The 21,538-nt window shown below is 42.1% G+C and overlaps 1 protein-coding gene across 45 annotated transcripts in view; it reads left to right on the forward strand.

Moving 5' to 3' along the window:
- Positions 1 to 21,538, forward strand: part of RIMS1 (regulating synaptic membrane exocytosis 1) — a 515,627-nt gene that overhangs the window by 485,441 nt on the left and 8,648 nt on the right. For 44 of the 45 annotated variants that reach the window (XM_065587958.1, XM_065587963.1, XM_065587957.1 and 41 more), the window contains 2 exons: positions 10,534 to 10,675; positions 20,060 to 20,172. In XM_065587958.1, coding sequence (XP_065444030.1) covers positions 10,534 to 10,675; positions 20,060 to 20,172 — 255 coding nt within the window. Of the gene's footprint in view, positions 1 to 3,419; positions 3,556 to 10,533; positions 10,676 to 20,059; positions 20,173 to 21,538 lie in introns of those variants that run through there. The other variant, XM_065587999.1, reaches the window with a different exon arrangement.

Consider the following 21,538-nt stretch of genomic DNA (forward strand, 5'->3'; position numbering starts at 1 on the left):
AACATTATCTCCATGAAGTTTCTCCATGACTCATTTTCTATCCTAACCACTACCCAGACACAGGCCGCTTTAAACAGATGGGCTTTGCACCATAATCCTGAAATTCAACAGACTTGGTTTAGGGCTGACCAACAAAAGGAGTGAGTTTCAGAGTGTAAGTCCTTCCACTGGCATTTTGCAAAGTTTAAATTTTGTGACTGTAAGTTGTCTTGGCTGATTTCTAATGTCAGGAGGTTAACAGAGAAAAGGCAGTCTCTAATGTAGCCAGGACACAGAACATTACACTTCCACAGTTCAATTTGTATTCAAAAGCAAACCAGTACAGCATTCAGAGCACAAGTCTAACATGCTAACTTGGCTATTGCTGCTAAGCAAGAATGCTGTCATGTTTTATAGTAGCTGAAGTTTCAGTGTGATCTTCAGTGATAGTTCCAAAGCAGAGCGTTCATGGTTCCTAAACTACAGATAATAGAGCCAGTATCCAATCCCCTGAGTTTCGTAAAATTGGAGAGAAAAGTTCAGAGGACGTGGTCTCAGGACACAACCTGGTAGTTCAGAGGAGAAACCCAGACTTCTAACTCTATTTAGGGACTGAGATTGGAGTTCTAAGAACAGAATGGGTTGCAACTCCCTTTCGTCTCAGTGTTGAAGGATCCAGCCGAGCCTGTGTGCTTCTAACCAGCCTTTCTCTTACTGATCCAGAAGAGCAGGGCAAACTGGGACTTGAAATCCCCAGTGTGTCCTTGAGTGTAGTCACGTTTCTGGCAAGGATTTTAGAGAATGGAGGCAGGTATATAAGGAACTTCCTTCCCTCAAAATAGGGAGAGAGAACTGGAAGGCGCCAACCTGGGCTAATGGTCTCTCTGGGAACATAGGGCATGAAAGCCTCTCCCTCTGTGGGTTTGCTGTTTTCTTTAAAACCTTTGTTAATTTCCCCTTTGGTTGGCCAGCCTAAAGAGAGTCCACATTAGGAGGAAATTTGTTATACACTCAACATAGGGGTGTGTCCTTTTGTCTTGAGCTGCTACAGACAGGCTTAAAGAAATACCCCAGGCATGAACAGACCTTGCTTTTGATTGGTTTCCATACACATGCTAGAGGTGTGCATATTTTGTTTGGATGGCAGTGTGAACATTTCTTTCCTGGAAGGAGTATTGTACTGTCCTCCTAAAGACTGCTTTTTCTGTGGGGTTCTTTAATTTGGTTTTGTCTTAACAATTTGTTTTAAGTCAACAGAAAACCTCAAAGCACATCACTACAACAACAGTACTCTTTTACTCTTACACCCAAATCTGTTGATTTTTAGCAACTGGCACTGCAAAAGATTACCACTGATGTATTTATTAACAATTACAGTATTACAGTGCATCTGAAAGTATTATGTCCTATCAAAGGGTGTTCATCAGCAGAAAAAAATACTTTTTAGAAGTCTCTACACGGGCCTGACTTGAGATGCACCAGGCCTCCATCGTACATGAGATCTGAATCTGTTGGGTGCTCTTGTAACTTCAACTCCACTGCAGTCTTTAAGATCAGAAATCCTGCTAATCTCTGAAATGTACAGAATATTTTTCTCATCAACCATTTTAAGGCATTCTTTCTCCTTGTAGAAGATATCTATGCAGACAGGCAGGAGCATTTGAGCATAACTGAAACAACTTCCTGTAAGCAAAAATGACAATATCCTGTCCTTTTTCATAAAATCATGGAACCATAGGGTTAGAAGGAACCGCAAGGTCATCTAGTCTAACCCCCTTCCAAGATGAAGGATTTGTTGTGCCTAAACCATCCAAGACAGATGGCTATCCAGCCTCCTTTTGAAAATCTCCAGTGAAGGAGCTTCCACAACCTCCACAGGCAGTCTGTTTAAAGCTTTTGCTGTTCCTTTACTTCTTTTCCTTGTAGTACCTTCTAGAACATTGAAATATCTTTTTCTTCATCCCATTTGGTCTTTTTCCACTAGACAAATATTAACCAGTTGCTTTTTTTTTTTAATGGAAGAAACCAACCTAATATTGTTTGTTTATTTATTTTCTCTAAACCAACATCATCAATGACGACAGCAAAGTTCTGGGAATAGTTTAGTTTGTGTTCCCCCTACTTTCCCTGAAAAAGTGAAGCACAACATCTTAAATTATAGGCCCACTTAAATAATGTCTGTTTGTTTGTTTTTTAGTTTCTCAAAAACTGAGTGCTAGGCTTAATACTTATTAAAATTCTATATATTTAAATTCAGAAGCATTTTATACTGGGCTTTAATAATCAAGATAGTTCATATTTTGGCCCCAAAATATTTTGCAGTGACTCTTGATGCTAAAAGAAACAGTCTTTCAAGTACATTCTAAAATGTCAAATCTCTCAAAAGGAAGATTAAAGGTAAAATTTTCAAAAGTGACGTTAGAGACTTAGGCTACATCACCACTATGAGCTAGGGTGTAATTCCCCTGCTTGTGTTCACATACTCGTGTTAGCCCTCTTTGAGCTATCATGCGTATAAATAGCATTATAGCTGTGTTAGCTACAGGTAGTAGTGGCGCCGGAGGCATGGCTGATCCACACACCCACTGGTTTCAGGCAGGTTTGTACTTGGCAGGCTCAGCCGTGCTGCCGCTGCTACTACCATGGCTACGCTCCTATTTACATGCAAGCTAGCTCAGTGAGAACTAGTGCAGCTATGTGCACATGAGCAGGGGAATCAAACCTCTAGTATGTTGTGTCGCTTAGTCCCTAGGCGCTTAGGCGTCAATGGGATTTAGACTTTTAAGTTGCTTAGGCACTTCTGAAAATTTTACCCTAAATTACTTTTGACCGTGCTTTCCCAGTTCGGAATTCTTTAGATCCTGTTTATGCTAAAATTCATGGACAATGAGTCAAAATCCTCAAGGTTTGAGAATAATAGAGAAATTCATTTCTAAGGCCAGGTCTACACTACAGACTTATATTGGCATAACTACGTCATTCGGGTGTGAAAAATCCACACCCCTGAGCAATGTAGTTATACCGACCTAACCGCCTAGTGCAGACAGTGCTACTGCCTCTCCCAGAGGTGGATTAACTATGCTGACAGGAGAAGATGTACTGTTGGTGTAAAAGCACCTTCACTTAAGCCCTACAAACATTTTTAGTGTAGACCTGACCTAAGTTTGTTTGACTTACCTTGTCTAGATGGAGAACAACTTTAAAAAAAATCAAACCACCTGCTAAGAATATGTTGTGCTCTTCACAACTTACACATCACTAGAACTTACACTGCCAAGTGAATTTTTAAACCTTTCAGCAATATTTTATGAAATATTAGCTGACAGGTAGTTCAGTTCTTTTTCACTCCAAGGCCCCCTAATGTAATCAGTTGTAAAAAGAACTTGTGACTGAAGCAACTTGATCATTCCTTACAGTTGCCAAGTGGTTTTTTTCAAAAGCTACAGAGGAAGCTCAGAGATTATTCTACCCAGAAACAGCACAAGATATTTAAACAAGGTTGAAGCTTCCTTGGCTTCTTACTGCTCACTAAGGAATATATTACAGCTGATGTTTAATTTTGCTTAAACCTAAGAGGTAAGTCTGTATTTGGTGCATTTTGGTGTGATTAGCATACAGGTTAATTTGATTAGCAGTGTTTTAATATATACCTATAACTGTTCATAGCTACCATAGGTAAAAAACAGAAAACTAATTTACTCTGTTGATCTGATCTAGAGATAATTTCTAAAGAAGGTTCATTAACATTGTATTTTTTTTTAATCTGTTCTGGAGCTATTGGATATCCTACAACCAGAAGGGTTCAAAATCAGATGGATCAACCTACTGAATAAAACTTGTTCTGAGTAAGAAAAACTGAGTAAGAGTACTATTGTTGAAGCTATAATATTTTTGATTTGATCAATAATATGTTCATAAATTAGTATTGTGGTATTATTTGGAGATCTTGCAGCTGTACAAAAAAGGCATTTAAAATGTTTCCTTTTTCTCAAAACAATTGTTTCAGAACCATTTTAAGAGTATTGACTTTCAACATTTACGTATATTTTATAAAGAGTATATTTTGAACTTTTATTATTTATCTGTCATATACTTCTCAGCAAACATTGTAAGAAACATTAATATTATTAGGTATCTTATTAGTGCTCATGACATTGTTTTAATTTTCTAATTATGAATGACACTGTGTAATTGTGAAATTTGTTTAGTTGGATAATAATTATAGTTTCACTCCTGAATCTGCCAATGGGGGTCAGGGAAGTTAAAGAATTTTGGTAAGAACTAACCTTGAGCTTATTTTCATAACTCCCCTTCTTCTCATTAAAAAGACAATCTCAAAAAATACACCGAAAGAGAAAAGGAACTGATGTAATGGTCCATAAACAAAATATTTAAAACGAAGACTTCAGGATGTAACAAAACTAGTAGATGGATATTAGAAACCACTTAGCATTCTTCAACAAACAGGATAAATGATGTACTTCAATTCACTTCTTTATATAAATTATCTTATGCTTTCGTCTCCATTCTAATCCCAGCTCGCCCTCCTACACTGACTGGCAGCTGCAGCCCAACACCTTTCTGATGGGCAAATATCATGTCTGGACCCTATGCCAGTTTTGCTCTGAGAATCGTCTAGCAAAAGATTGTAGACCAATATCTAGCCAGCCTTCAGTCTAAACATGTCATCTGCAGAGTGAAATCAGTTTGCATCAGTTTCTCATCCCTCTCCACTTCATTACCTCCTTCCCATAAATCCTATGAGGCACCAAAGTATGAGAGAAAATAGGTGTTTGTAAAATGTTTAAAAATTTGTATACAGTAGATAATTTGTAGACAGTGTGGTCTCATTGTGTTTTTAATTCCTCCAAGAAAGTAAATATTTAGCACTATTTGAATATCACTGAAATAGGCATTAGGAGTTGGAAAAAATGTGCATTTGTATATGGTAGCAGTTTGCATCTTATTAATCTTAGATTTGCACAGCACTTTAAATGGCCAAGCAATTGATACCTGGTTATTTTCATATCAAGGTAAACTGCCTTTTTATTCCAGCAGTAAAAGCTCACTAGCATGCATCCTTAACACAAGGTTGTCTCTCTTTGGTTGACAAAATGTTGCTAGTTTCATTTAATACAGGGCAAGTGTTTTGGGGGAGGGGGGGTTAAGCTACAGAGGAAGCTCAGAGATTATTCTACCCAGAAACAGCACAGATTCCTGGAAATAATAAATCATTCAATGCTAATTATATTGAAATCTCAAGTAAATGGATTTGACACACTTTCTAGATGGTTTCTTCCTAACAGTTTATTGGCAGTGAATTTGTTATGCTACATTCAGTGTAGTTTATACATGTTGTGTATCAAAATGAACCCACTGTAACTATTGCTTTCTTCATAGTTGCTGGTGATATTTGGGTTTTGGGGGAGGGATATTTTAAGGATTATAGCAGTGGAGGGTTTATGCTAAATATTATGCTTAGACACTTTTCTTCATAAAGTGAAATAGCAAAAAGGTTGTGCAGCTTTACTAGAGGTTTTTAAACTTGGGGAATCTCATGTTTTCATTGAATGTGCTGTGTGGTCGCTATAAGAAACAGTCTGTTGGATTGATGAAGACCCATGATATGCTGCTTGAAAGTATCGCCTGGCTTAATCTAGCTAGTGTCTCACAGTCGGTGTGTGAACCACTGATGTGGTCGCACTCCCGGCAGATCCTGTCAGAGATGGCTTGGAGCTGTGGTCCTTTTAGGTTTTCTTCTCTGCATCCATGAGTATCTTTGGCAAGAAGAATCTTTGGTCCTTGAGCCATGCAGTGCTCCTCTGCATTATTGCCCTTCATTCATAGACTTAGCAATGTTGTATGTTTTAAGTTTTATTAAAGTGTTCATTTGACTTCTTTAGGTTACATTTCATTGACTTAGTTGTCCACAGAGAGATCTTAGGGAATCTTTAGTTGAACTTCCTGATGGTATGGACAGCTTAGTTGACTGTGTACCTTTATGTCTTAGCTTCAGTTCCAGTAGTAACAGCCCTTTTGATCCTGGCTCTTAAATCTCAAGATGGTTTGCAGGCAGGGGAAGTATCAATTCTCTTGCTGTTTTGTGCAAGTTTAAAATAAAGTAGTGAAGGCAAAATTATTACATGGTGAACTTTCTTTTTGGTCTGAAGCTTTATTCCTAACCTGTCTGTAAGAAAACCAAAGGCAATGTTTCCCCTTCAGCTCAACAGAGACATCACTGGAAAGGATATTGTCTTGATAGGTAAAATGGGATACAAGAGCCATCCAAGTTCCTTGGTAGGAATGGTTGGTGGATTGTAAGGGAGTTATATTACAGTAGCTAATAGTTTACACAAGCTAACTGTGTTATGCAGCTGCAGATGGCTGCTTTGTGATCTCTTGGAGATCCTTCTGGACCTGTTATTAAACCTGCAAAAAGTATTTATTATACTTGATCTTCACTCATCGTTGTTATGCTACTTGTGTAGATGCAATTTGTGCACACTAATCTGAGTTTTTGCAGATGGAAAGCCTTAGATGAAAGTGTTTATATAAGCTTGGAAGCCATTTTGAAGCACCTTTGAAAATTTGGCCTTACACGTCATTCAGGAATGAACCAATTTGTCCATGGTCTTCACAATGGATGTAATTTAATTCACACAACATAGGAAAATACCTATAACATGAAACTGAAATTAATTATCCATGTCAAATAATAATAAAAATCAGAAGCTGGCACCATAGCTTCTGAAATAAATTTCCAGGCAAAAGAAGAAAAACTTCTCAGTTATAACACTGCATAGGTATCTTTCTAAGCTATTTTAATAAGCCTGTACATTCATGTAGATGCAGTCTCAAAAGTGTATGTGCATAGGTGCCAGACCTCAAACACTCTTCTAAGAGGTGAAAATAAAAGCTTTAAACAAACCAACAAAAAGAAAAAAAACCAGCCCACCTGTTAACTGGCCAGATCCTGCAATTCATCAAGCAACTGATGCTTGATCCCAAGTATGTTTTATATCAGAGACCAACCTAAATTTCCAAAGGAGTTTCAAAAATACTAAAAGGCAATGCAATCCCACTTTAAAGTATCTTGTTAGAATTAGCTTTGCTGAGAATTTTTAAAGAACATGCCAGTAAAATAAAGCTTGATATCTTCTTTTTGGCAGTATGAGTGGAATAAATAAAGGGTAATGCATATAACTGGCTAGTGTAAGACTTGGAAAATATGTGAGGTATGTGTTTGAGCTTATTTATCTTGAGTGAAGACTATTCTCAGTATCTCAAAAAAATCTGTTATGTATCTTACCACACTATTTTAGGTTACTTGTATGGTATATTTCTGATTATATTGCAGAATATTTAGAATTTTGCAGGATCTTTAGAATGTAATTGTAAAACGCAATGGAGAGTGGTGACTGAGGGAAAAGGGAGGAAGCCAGAACAGTTATGCAAAGAATAGTGACTTAGAAAATGTTCTGAAAAAGTTCTTCACAAAGCGCACAGTCAACCTGTGGAACTCCTGGCCTGGGGAAGTTGTGAAGGGTAGGACTATAACAGGGTTTAAAAGAGAACTAGATAAATTCATGGAGATTGAGTCCATTGATGGCTATGAGTCAGGATGGGTAAGGAATGGTGTCCCTAGTCTCTGTTTGTCAGAGGATGGAGATGGATGGCAGGAGAGCGATCACTTGATCATTACCTGTAAGGTTCACTCCCTCTGGGGCACCTGGCTTTGGCCACTGTCGGCAGAGAGGATACTGGGCTGGATGGACCTTTGATCTGACCCAGTATGGCCATTCTTATGTTCTTATGTTCTTATGTCTCTTTAGCCAGTTCAATGCTCACAACTCAACAAGAAATCAAGCCTGTCAGAATCATATATGGCTGGGGCCAGGCATACTCCACAGTACAATGGGATCCCAGTCCATGGTGCACACCCTTAAATTCCATGGCAAAAATCACTACATTCAGTGGCAAGAACACCTGTATTCCATGGCAGTGGTAACTTATTCTATTCTATTAAATACTCTTCGTTCCCATCCAAGCCCATCCCTGAACAAACACAGCTATGGCTCATAGCTAGAATCCTCATTACTGTAATCAGTGGATATTTTCAACCATGATTATTTTCAAGGATGGTTTTATTCACTATACATTACATGCACCTTGACTCCACTCCCTAACCCTAACAACAGCATCCTCAGTCCTGGCAGTCCAGATTATAATCTCCTTCCGCCTTTTGTGCCATGGGTGGGAGGAGTTTGTACCTAGCTTCAGTGTTTCATCTGTCCTGTTTCCAGGGCCTTAGCTATTGCACTGTTCTCAGGGCAGCCCGGTTCACCAGCCTTCTTTTCTACCTGCAAATTGGTCTCCGGCGTCCCAGCCTGGCCAGCCCTGTAGAAGAGTGGTGGGAATATGCGGTGTAATGTAACTTCCCCATGTGGATACAGCTGGAGAGCGAGGGCAACTGCAGATCAATCCCAGCAGTGCAGGGAGAGAGGAAACACAGGGTACGTCTATACTTACCTCCGGGTTCGGCAGTAAGCAATCGATCTTCTGGGATCGATTTATCGCATCTTGTCTAGACGCGATAAATCGATCCCAGAAGTGCTCGCCGTCGACACCGGTACTCCTACTCCATGAGAGGAGTACGCGGAGTCAACGGGGGAGCCTTCCTGCCGCATGTGGACCCATGGTAAGTACCTTGTAGTTCGAACTAAGATACTTCGACTTCAGCTCCGTTATTCACGTAGCTGAAGTTGCGTATCTTAGTTCGAACTGGGGGGTTAGTGTGGACCAGCCCAAAGTATCAAGCTGTTGGCTGCAGCATATGGTGGAATTCTGCTGAGTCACAGGGCTGTTTATATCTCCCAGAGCTATGATTTCAGGCTCTCTGCAGACTCATTCCACCAGTTAATGTGGAAAACGTGAACCCAGTGTCATTTTTACAACTATAATGGCTAGAAACATCATTTATTTTAAAATGAAAATTGAGATTCTGGAGCATAATTCTGCAGAAAGGGGTAAATTCCCTGGCAGTAGACTCAGAGAACACACACAGTCCATATTGCTTCCAGAGCCACCTATGCACAACCCAGGAATGGAGTGTGTAGCTCTGCGTCACACAAACACTGATGGGTAATAGGGGATATTTTCTCAGCTAATGCATAGCCAGGCATATTAAATGGACTGCATTGCATTTAATTGGCAGGAACTTGCATCTGTTGGCTTTAAAATGGAGCAAAGAACTCCCACCCTAGTTGTGATCATTGGGGATAGCTGATTTCTTCTCGGCTGATGGATAGCCCAGGGTATTGAATGGCTCAGGTGGCCAATCCAAATTCGAGCAAAAACCTCCCCATTCTAGACAAGAAGCAGAGAAAATCAATTGTTTTGACCAGGGCCGGCTCCAGGGTTTTGGCCGCCCCAAGCAGCCAAAACCAAAAAAAATAAATAAATAGCCGCGATCGTGATCTGCGGCGGCAATTCGGCGGGAGGTCCTTCACTCCCAGGCGGAGTGAGGGACCGTCCGCCAAATTGCTGCCGAATACCTGGACCTGCCGCCCCTCTCCGGAGCGGCCGCCCCAAGCACCTGCTTGAGAAGCTGGTGCCTGGAGCCGGCCCTGGTTTTGACTCCAGTTCAACTTCCAAAACAGGTGCTTTTGGAACTGGTCCCCCCCTCCCCAGATACTGCCCTAAATTACAAACAGACTGAGAAATGGATGTGGTGAGGTGTGTTCCCCCATTTTGGCTTTGAATCAAGGTGCTGACCAAAAGTAAGAGCATTTACATATGAGGGAGAAGTACAGAAAAATGATTCTTCGTGCAGTCATATGAACGTTTGCCAAACATAGTACTTCATGAAAGAGAATAATGTTACCAGTGAAATCTGAGGCCTAGTAGAAGGCACATGAACTAACAGAACATTGCAAGTCTGTAGTCAACAAAAATTATCAGAGCAGCAAGAGACTTGTTAGAGGCATTTCTGATGAAAGATTTGTGAAGTCAAAAGTAATTAATTATGGAACTTTAATTATGGAATTGGTCTGAACCAGCCTCATTTTTCCAGCACTTGTCATAACTGTAGCAGAATACATTTAACATCAGTGACTGTATTGTCACCTTCAAAACCTGATGCTGGGGTAGACTCAACCATCATATTTTGGGACTCCAGTTGTTTAAATATGAAGAGTCATTCTTTGTTGTGAAATTCAAACTTCATTTTAAGTAACCTGTGATGGAAGCTCCTTTGAATGGGGCAATTCATAAAGGAAATATACAAGTACATAATATCTTTGTGTAACATGATGATCTCAGAGTTGCAGCCAGAAGGCTAGAGTGTTTCCATTATCTTTCAAGTGGATTCCATCTGAGAGAGACCACCAACTAGGGACTAGAAAAGAGAGATTATTTACATTTGATTAGAATAATCTGTTTCTGATGTCTTGTTTTGAATGGAAATGGGCAAATTGTGATCAGACAAAAATGTGCAAGAAAACACCTGATCCTAGAACGCAATGCTAATGCTTCCTTTTATTTTTCTACTTTCAGAGGCTGGCAACAAGAAGCTAAAAAGCACGATACAGAGAAGCACAGAAACAGGGATGGCAGCAGAAATGAGGAATCGTATGGTTCGGCAGCCAAGTCGGGAGTCCACTGACGGCAGCATAAACAGTTACAGCTCTGAAGGGAAGTAAGTGAAATTACAGATATGTAGCAGTGCAGAAATACATAGGATTTTCTTATCCTTACAAGAAAGCTGGTTGAATACTAGTAAAAAACAAACCACCTGATATTAAAGGTTCCAGATTTGGTTCCTTATGGAATTGCTATTTGTACAAAATCTTGCACTTGTGTAATTCTTCGCAAATCCCAAAACTTTCAGGCATTTACGTTAGAAAAGCGCTTTCTTTAGACTATTCTTCTGTTTAAAGTTTTTCCAGTCATCCAATCAGGCGGCAAAAATGATAACCTGTCCCTTAGGTGACCAATCACACAACACAAATAACAATGTGAATAATCGAAGGGAACAGTTTGAGAAAAACCCCGAGTCTGAAAATTCTGTGATTCAGATTATTCAGTAAATATTTATAAATAACAAAAGATGATTACAGAAATCAGGATTGCTTTACTAATCAAAAACGAAGCTACATTCATAACAAATATTATTTGAAACAAGACATTTGGCCACCTTTACTTTGCACTGGTGGTGGGCCTCTGCTTGGATCAATCCTGAATTAAACTTCAGATGTTTTATGTTAAACTCCTTGTTATATGAAACTGTGTTCAGTAACTGTGTATATAAAGAAAGTTTAGTTTGGAGGTGATCCAAGTACTGTTCTTATTGAAAACTATAAAGTCTTACTGCACATCAGCTAAAATCAAACATAGAAGCCTGAGTACTCAGACAGTTCTCTTCTTTCACCGTTGTCATTGCTAATGACTGCACCACAACTAAAGGTGGGGCAGAATTTGTGTGGGCTTACCCAAAGAAGGACAGCTCTGCTTTGTGGTTGGGGGGGGGGGAGAGAGAGAGAAAGAAGGTCAGAAACTGCTGCAAAAGGTGCTCGGTGGTCAACTTTGCAGCAATGACTCCCCCCTCTCCCCCCCCCCAGGAATGTGCATAAAGGTACGAAACCTGGGTGGGGCAAGTCTCTATATGAAAGCAGGGAGGAAGCTAGCAGAACAGGAACGGGCTAGGGCTCTAAGGTTTGCTGCAGGACCACGTGGAAGCAGCATGGCCCCAAGAAAGCATGGCTCCAGAAAAGCAGCAAACAGCATGGGAAACAGCATGGCTCCAGGGGCACGGAGAAGGGTGAGCTCAGGAAAACAGGGGGGCTATTACCCCCCTGCCCCAGCCCCAGAGACAGGGAAGGGCAGGCACAGGCAAATTACAAAGAAAGGGGACAGTGCAAAGAAGGGGAACTAGCGTCCCCTGCCCCAGGTACTTGATGTTCAGTTCAGGTACTCCATAGGGAGGGCAGCCAGTGACCAGATAAATGGCCTGGTAAAGAACTTAACAGAAGGTACTGGATAAAGAAACAGAATGGGGGAGGGGGTTCAGGGGCTCCCATGACTGGTACGGCAGGGAGCCAAACCCCCTCCCCCTTCTCATAGCCCTCTTTAAGCCTCTTGCGAGGCTGGTGGATGGTAAGGTCCAAGCCGTGGGTCGGCTCGGGGACCTGGATGGAAACAAAGGGCGTCTGGTGGAAGCCCTGAAGAATTGATTTGAATAAGCATGGATTTGCCTGCACTGTACACTTTATCTGCCAGCTAGTCCCAGACATCTATATAATAAAATTGTGGCCTGATTAAAACCCATAACAAGTCTCCTGTCCTTCTTGCGGTGTACCCAGACAATAAGTATGTAGGAAGAGAGAACAGAGGCAGACCCAACACAGAGCATACATTCATATGCCAGCCTCCTCAGAGGTCTTAGTGGGACTACTTTTATTGTTAACTGCTGAAACAGCACTGTCTTGGAGACAACCCAATCCTCCGACAATGAGGTCTAGTACTGAGAGGTGAGCAGAGATAGACCCAGCATAGCATACTTTCAGACTGCATACAAAAAAAGCTACATTAAAAGCATATGAAGATGGGATGCTGATGCCAGGGCTAAAGGGGTGAGAGGCCCTGTGGGGATGTTCCTGGTGAGCCATAGGGACCTGGAGCAATTGAAGAAGGGAGAGTGGGATTGGTGCAGCCAGGAGCTGGGGACATTTGGGCTGATCTGTATGGTAGATGGACTGGAAGGTTGGGGCAGCCTGCAGGGAGTAAGGAATTGTGGAGAGCAGAGGGAGTTTGCAGGGAGGGATGTGGTTTGGAGAATTTTGGCAGGGTGATGTTTTTGTGGAGGTTAATTTGGGGGTTGTGATATGGGTGATTTTGTTTGGGGAGATGGGGGTTGGTGTGGTGGGGAGGAGGGATGAGTGGGGGCTGTGGCAGGAGGAAGTTTTGTGGGGTTTGTGGGCTGTGGGTTTATTGGGTGGGAGGGGTTTGGGGTGTTTATTTGGGGTTGTGATAGCAGGGGGCTGGAGGGTTTAAGCAGGGTGGGGGCTGGATGGAGAGTTATTTGGGGGTTGGGTGGGGGCTGTAGCGGGGGGCTGTAGGAGGAGGGTTATTTGGGGTTCTATGGCAGAGGTTTGGGTGGAGATCTGTGGGATGGGGTTATTTGGGAGTCTGTGGCAGGGGGGTGGGTGGAGGGTTGTGGGGTAGGAGCTGGGAGCACAGAGAGCTGTGTGGCAGTGCCAGTGGCCGCAGCTGGCTGTAGTTGTATCTGGCTCCATTCTCCACAGCCCCTTCCTCTCTCCTCCCTCCCGCTCCATCCTCCCAGCACCAGGGAGGGATGGACTCGCTGCCACCACATCAAGGAAGGTCTCTGGGCACTGAAGGGATGGACTCTGCAAGAGCAAGCCTCAGGGTGGGGAGGGAAAAATTCCAAAGTGCTGGAGCATCGCTGTGTCCCGGACCACTCAGGAAGCACTATCCCCCCGAAATAGTGGATGTCTGTACTCAGTTAGTTTTAAGAGTTTTGCAGCATTTATAATAATTACTCATTACTTTAACAAACCTCAGCAAAACCCTGTCTTGTTCTTGATGATTCTACATATACCAAGAATAAAAGCTTTATGCACCATTTTTAATATATTTCCAGCACAAAGCATGCGGGAAGTAAAGACCCCGTTAACATAAGGCATAGCCTTTAATAATACATTAATTTTGACTAAATAGTTTTGGCTCACACACCTTTATGAGATATTACCTCCTGGTATAAGCTTCCACTGCAGACATCCTTTGGCAGAGCAGTCCTCTAAGTACCCCACTATTCCTTGCACCCTCCTCCTCCTCAATGAATACTGCTTGTGATTCCCCTCAAGTGCAATATACATATGGACCATCACTTGAAAAAGAAAGAAAGGTTACTTACCTGTACAATAACTGAGATGTGTGGTCGCTACATATACTCCATTACCCACCTTCCTTTCCCTCTGCTGTGGAGCCTTATCCTAGGACTATTCACAACAAAAAGGTAACTGGAGTGGCAGTCGGTCCTCTCCGCTCCTTATGCCCTCAGCTCAGAGCACAAGGAGGGGTGCAAACCAGTGGATAGTGCTAGCAAAAAAATCTTCCACTCTTAGGTGTACCCCAAGTGGAATACAGGCAGGGTTCACATATTCGCAGAGCTCCTGTTACTGTATAGTTTAGTAACCTTACTTTAAGATGACGAGGGCTGTTCACTCCCCTCCCGACTATTGTTACAGGAAGTCTGCAAACTCAAGCTGACATTGCTGAATCAGTTAACCTTGGCAATGGGAACAGAATTTTGCTTCACAACCATAACAGCTAGAGAGGCCTTTTTTTTTTTTTTTTTTTTTTTTTTTTTTTTTTTTTTAATGAAAGTTGAGATCCTGAAGAATAAGAAGATAGCTTTTAAAAGATGCCACTCTGCTGGATACCAACCCAGTTCGTGTCCTGAATACTTAGACTGACAGCTGATTTAGATCATATGAACATAAGAACAGCCATATTGGGTCAGACCAACAGTCCGTCTAGCCCACTATCCTGCCTTCTTACAGTGGCCAGTGCCAGATGCTTTAGAGAGAATGAACAGAACAGGGCAATTTATCGAGTGATCCACCCCTGTTGTCCTGTCCCAGCTTCTGTCAGTTAGAGGTTTTTTTAAGTTATGGTAGTGGAAAGTAGTGTCACAGGAATGTACCCAAAGACAGGTCATTCAGTGCAATAGCAGGTTTTGGTTTATTTGCTACACTCTATATTATCATTATATATGGGGCTCGGCACTGGATCAGATCAGGATCTGGTCAGAATAACAAGAATCTGGCCAACCAGTGGCATTAGGATTAAAACAACAGCACTATGATTATGGGCCAGTTTGCTAGTGTGGTAAGCAACTGCAACATATATAGTTGCTTTCCGTATATAGTCTAACTGTTTTGAAGGTGGTTGGATATAGACATAGATCAGCGTGAGGCAGATGCCTGGCATGGAAAATTTCAGCCCAAACAGTTGAAGTTCCGCAAAGTTATAAGCAGGGCTACAATTTTACCACACCAATTTGTAATAAATTTTATGGCAGAGGTACAGGAAAAGAACTATATGTCACAAAAAGGGGGGCAAGGAGTTGGTTGGGAGAGAGTTTTGGAGACTGAGCACACCCCGCATTCACCCTGCAGCAGCAACTCCTGTCCCACAGGGCTGGGCTCCAGGTGTTGTGACCTAGCTCATGCGGTTACAATGCCAATCAGAGGATAGAGACAGAGGGGGGCAGAGGGCCAAATTTGGTTGTCATTGAAACCTAGTGCACAAGGTCACAATGCCACACAGGTTTGCTGCATCCACTCCTTTGTCTCCATCTATGTAGGTGCGGATATACTAAACATGGGTGGTGTTGCGATCCTGAGGGCTAAGTCACAATGCTACTTGGTTTGGGTGCATTTCACAGACTTTATTCAAATTCATGGTTTCCGTGATCACCATGATGTCAAGCACAAAATTGTAGCCTCAGTTACAAGAAACTGAAAACAGGGTCTTATAATTAGACACGTTGGGCAACCATAATTTCCAGCCAGGGCCTAACCCCACAGATAGTGATAATATAAAGTCTAGCAAATAAAACCAAAAACTGTGATTATGTTAAATGACCTAGCTTTGGCACTTTTCTGTGGCACTACTTCCCACAAACATAACTTAAAAAGAAACTTCCCAAAATATTTGTAGATCGGACAGGCAGGTGCAAGACAAATTGACTGCAAGTAACAAAGATTAGCAATTCCAGACCATGGTTGGAAACATACTTCCTTAGGAATTATTTGTGATTTTTCATTCAAACTGATGCAGTATGATAAAACTAATTAAATTTTTTAATGACTGGAATTTAAAATTAATCATAGCGGGATAGGATCAGCCTCTGGATTTTTTTTTAATCACAATAGCTTGTCTCAGGAAACTCTTCTACTGTCACGTGGCATTGGTAATGGACTAATACATATTTATTTTTATTAGCTGTCTACTTCCTTGAATTTCTCTTTGGCGTAAAGATATCATGATGCTTCCCAGGGGTACCCTGCGTTGTGAGGCACCCCATTACCACCTGCCCTTAGTGTGAGGAAGTCTCGTGTGTGCCTGCTGGGGGTCAGCTCCCCAACTCCACCAGTCACATGCAACACAACCATTCCCCTCTAGGCCTAGATAGGCCCCCCTGTTTTTCTATAGGTTAGCGATAGGCACACTCCAAGCCTCAAGACTTCCAGGCATCTCCCTGGAGAGTCCAGCTCCTGTCCCACTGGAGACTTGCAGTATTCACGGATTCTCTGCTTCCAAAGAAACAGTTCACCCCAATTTACCAGGACTGGCTCCGCATAGCGCTTAGATATGTTTATAGTGAAATCAAGTATAAGTTTATTTAATAAAGCATAGAGAGTCAAGTAACAGTAAGTAGAAGTATTGGGGGGATGGAGGAAATGGTTACATATAAAACAAAATCATGACATGCATCCTAGAGCCTAACCCTAGAAAAGTCTAGCATTTGGCTCACCCAAAATCATTGAAATGAGTTTCATCTAGATGTGGCTGTGACCCTCCCTTCATGAGACAAGTACACTGACAGCTTGACTCCCTCGTGAAGAATTCATTGTGTTCCTTTGCCCCCAAGATATATAAGTCCTATCCTTTGTCTTCATTCACAGAGAGGACACCCCTGCTGTTTTGTTTCTTCCTGTACATTTTCTTTCTTGTAGATTTCACAATCTCTCACTGATACCTGGCTCATTATGCAAATAGGCCTCAATTGTGAGGCAGACAATACACATATGATCAGACAAAGAGATAAGCGTCTGTTACCTCCTGCTTGAAAAGAATCAATCTGAGGCATGTGACCTCCTGGTGACCTGAATTAACTCCAGCACCTTAAAAACATTATTATCAGTATATAAATACATAACTCCTTAAATATTATCCACACATGCATTTTGCAATGATTATGATGACCAGTGGACTACTGGCTCTCGGTAGATTAGGTCAGTAGAGACCTTACATGCCACCTATTGGTGAACTATTATGCATATTTCAGATCCAGGTGATCCCTTGTAAGCCATATGCACCCCCTGTGTCCTCTGCCAGTTGGCACCAAGAGGTCCCTGCATTACAAATGTGTATTTTAAAAGTCTCTTTTTAAAGAATGATTATTGAGCAAATAGCTGGCTTAGAGCAATGGAAAGAACCACAGAAACTTTCACCCCTGAAACATTTGCTAGGCAAACTTGAGAGGCAGAGGCAGCTAGCAGGAGAGTTTTGGAGGTAGCTAGAGACTTTGCGGTAACAGGACTTGGTGAGTGCTGCATTTGGTTCATCGGTACACTGTTTGTGTGACTATTCATTTGTTCTGTGTATGGGCTGTGTAGATGGGCGTTTGACCCCTGATAAGCAGCTAAGACAGGTCTCTTTGTTGGTACCTTGGTAAGGACCAGGTGGGTCTGATCTTTGGAGCTTTGATCAGACCCACTCTTTGAAGCCTATAGGTGGTTAATCACTCACTTGTGGAGCTGAACTGAGCTAAGCTAAGCAGGGGGAAATGATGTAAAAGTCATTTGCTAGGCAAACTCGAGAGCTGAGAACCAAGGAAGCTAACAGGAGAGTTTCTGAAGATATTTGGAAAGGGAGTGTAAGAGGCTTGCAGGTTCAGCTCTATGTGCGATTCCATGATGGCCAGTGATGGAACAGTGGAGGTGACCTGCAACAGCTGTGCCATGTTTTCTTTCCTGCCTGAGCCAAAAGTGCAAGTTGGGGGCTGTACTGGAGGAAAAGATTCTTGGATTGGAAAGGCAAGTAGAAACATTACAGCGAATCAGAGAAGCTGTACAGCCAGGTTCAGGAAATGTCAGTACCCCAGGTTCAAGGAAGAATGGAGCTGGAGAGAGAGAGGACATCAGAGAAGAGGCCTGGCAGTTCAGAATCACCATAGGCAAGAGGTCTTGGCAACATTCTACGTGGCTGGAGACAGACAAGGATGGGCATGCTGTGGCCACCAGAGAGAAGAGGACCAGGAGGATTGCAGCTTGGCCAAACTGAAAGAAAACCAAGTTTGCCCACAAAGAGATCAGAGAAATTCTGAATTTCTTGGCTCAGCCCAATTCTGTAAGATGAATCTGAACTAGAACAAATCCTCTCAAAATACAGGAAGATTCTGATCTGGACCCAATTTTTTCAAATCTGGCCCATCTCTAATCTCTATAGAGGAAAAATAGTAAATTAAAAATATTACTGGAAAATTAAGTATCAAATGATCACATGTAAATATAAAGAGTGTATTACACTTTTCAGTGCAGTATTTGTTTCAGAGCATACCATAATGAAGATCAATAGAAGACCTTACATAGTGGGTACAGTGAGAGGGGAATGCTGGGATTGTGGGCATCATAGGCATTTTCTCTTTGCCTTTGGGATTTGAGAAGAGCACCATTCTCCCCAGTCTGAGCCTGACCTTAATGGAATATAGAGGGGGGGAAAGTCCAGCATCTTTCACAAGTACTACAGTCATTTAAAACAAAACTAAAAACCACAACATACCACAATGACAAAGATTGCTGTTTTCTCATTAATAGGTCAGCTATCAGCATGTCAGCTGTCAGCTATCTCTCACATCCTGCATGGCCCAGAGGAGTCGGGTGATGTGGGCTCATTCAAATTCTATGTCCCAGATTTGGGCCCTAATTTCTTATTAGATCTCAGTGTCTGTTTTCTCTATTTGAAAACTTTCAGAGAAGGTACTAGTGGACTTAGTACTCTGTGGACTTGGAAGGTACTCTGAACTATGGTACTAGTGGCTTAAAGCAGGAGTGATACAAGAGATGCAGCAAAGGATGGGAAAATTATATCTGGGAATTTTAGTTACAAGAAAGTTATTACAAACCTTAACATTCTTTAGTTTACTTTCTTTGTTTGTTAATTGTAATACTTTAATTTTTAAATAAATGGAATCAGGTAGAAAATTGTTAACATCAACAGGTGACAGGGTATTAGATGCAGAACATTTCATGACCATTTGAAGCTTCATTCCATTTTAAAATGTCTCCATTGAACTAATCCCCTTCAAATGCAGCACTTAACACATACGTGAACTACAACAGGGTGAAATTTTTCATCCAAAACTTCTTTCAGCAGAAATGCCGATTCCACAACACTGAAACCTTTTACAAATTCATGTTGATTTTGCTGAATTGTTTGTTTAAAAAAATCCAAAAAATTGAAACATTTAGTTTTATCGTTTTCTAAACAAAATGTTTCAATTTCAGTTTGAAACAACTTTTCATTTAAAAGTTTCCTTTTCATTTTCATTTTAATAGTTTCAAACAAATCAAAATCTAAACAAAGCATCTTAGTTTTATCAAAATGAAACATTTGTTTGACCTGAAATGAACATTTTTTTAAACTTTTTAATTCACTGAAATTTTTCATTTTGGGCTGACCTGAAACAATTTTTTTACTTTTTGAAATTGCCAACAAATCAAAAATCCATTATTCACCCAGTTCAAATGTGAACCACATTCAGTGCCCTGGGGATTATGACCTTCACCACACTTCAGTTCTAGTTGAGTAGGGGAGGAGTAGAGAAATAACCACTTTTCCATGGAAGTGAGGTAAAAAGGCTATTGATCTTGCCACAGCTACATCCCATTGAAGAGATGGTGTTGCTACAACTATTCCCCACTGTACATGGCCTTCCAGAAGTCCACAAACATTGCTGCCTATAACCCTTTTAACTGTACCAGGTGGAGCGAGGACCTGCCGTCACAGTCAGGGTCAGCTGGAATGGTTTGTCAGACTCTTTAATGCTATAGCAAAACTCAAAGATGGCAAGTTGTTTGGGTGAACAAAACTACTTCCCAGTGAGATGGTTTCAGTATACCTATTTTGGGGTTCTGGTTTTGCAGTATAGTTTGCAGTTACATTCTCTGAGGCTGTGTATTGTGTCTGAGAAGCACTTCCATGTTAATTATTGTGGGCCACTATGAATTAATGTTGTATTTACATGTACTCGTGTTTTATATTTCTGTAGCCTAATATTCCCTGGAGTGCGGCTGGGTGCTGACAGTCAATTTAGTGATTTCCTTGATGGCCTTGGACCTGCACAGTTAGTAGGTCGACAGACACTAGCAACCCCTGCTATGGGTAAGAATAATTTATTCTCATGTATAAGACAAATGCTATCCCATTGACCAAAGTGAAGTTAAGGTGGCCAGAATGCAGCTCCTGGGCTACAGTCAGCCAAAGAGTTCTACCAAATGGCCTCCCCCATCTTTAACACAAAGGTGCTGTTTCAGAGGCAGTGCTAGCCCATTGGTGGGCCCAAACAGAAATATTTTGGAGGCCCTCCCCAGACCCACTGATGGAGTGAGGGGGGGGGGGGGCAAAGGGAACCCCAGACCCTTTTACATCGCCCAGTGTGTCGCAGGGCTCCTAGGCGTGTGTGGGGTGGTACTGGCAGCAGCAAAGGCAGCCAGGCGGGCATGTGGAAGTCCTGACTGTGCCAGGAAAGCATGCACAGCAGTGCAGCCAGCAGCAGCTCACTGGGCAACAGCCAGTGCAGGCGTAGCACCACCCAAATCTTAGGTGGACCTTTCTAGGGGACCCACTGACCGTTCTGACCTGGCCAGAGTCATCCCTAGGGCACGGTGAATCGGGGTGACTGCTCCGGGCCCTGCGCTTTGGGGGGGTCCTGCAGACCGGCATGATTGGCCAGAGCAGTCGGTCCTGGAAGTGACGGATTAGTCATTTCTGTCCCAGGCCCCGCAGACCCCAAGGGATGGCCCTGGCTCTGAGGCCTGGAATTGCTGTCAGCAGGCCTGGCCCTCCCACACAACACATAATAAACAGCAAATAGGTACCCCCTTGAGCTTCTTGGGGGCCTAAGCAATTGTTTAGTTTGCTTATGCCTAGCACTGGCTCTGCTGTCCATAAACAGAACTGATGCTCTGTTTCTTCCAAAAATCAAATGAAGATAGAGCATTTCATCCTGGGACCTGTGATGTCCACAGAGCTCACTTCTGTATCAAAGACGGTGGCCTCAATCTGTTCCTTTCTATGCAGAATAATTATGGTCCTTGGCTCCCGGCAAATTGCTAGTTCTCAGCTAGTTAGCGTTTCTACATGGTTGCCACTGATTATGTGGCCAATAACGGAATCTGACCCAGATTTAGCTGATTGAAAGATAATCCAAAAATCGGAAACTCTACTCCATATTTGCAACAAGTCTGACAACCAATTTACAAATGATGCCAGTAGATCGTTGCTGTTGGAACAGATTAAAATTTAAAGTCTAATTTCCAGCAGCCTCTCAAGAGCCACCTATGGTTTGCTCTGTAATCCGAAACATCTGAGAATCCCCTGGAGTACCAAGCGCTACAGGTTCGCCCCTGACACACCCACTTAGGGTGACCAGATAGCAAATGTGAAAAATCGGGACAGGGGGTGGGGGGTAATAGGCACCTATATAAGAAAAAGTCCTGAATATCAGGACTGTCCCTATAAAATCGAG

Source organism: Chrysemys picta, chromosome 3 (genome assembly GCF_011386835.1).
Source record: "Chrysemys picta bellii isolate R12L10 chromosome 3, ASM1138683v2, whole genome shotgun sequence".
In the NCBI taxonomy this organism is placed as follows: domain Eukaryota; kingdom Metazoa; phylum Chordata; order Testudines; family Emydidae; genus Chrysemys; species Chrysemys picta.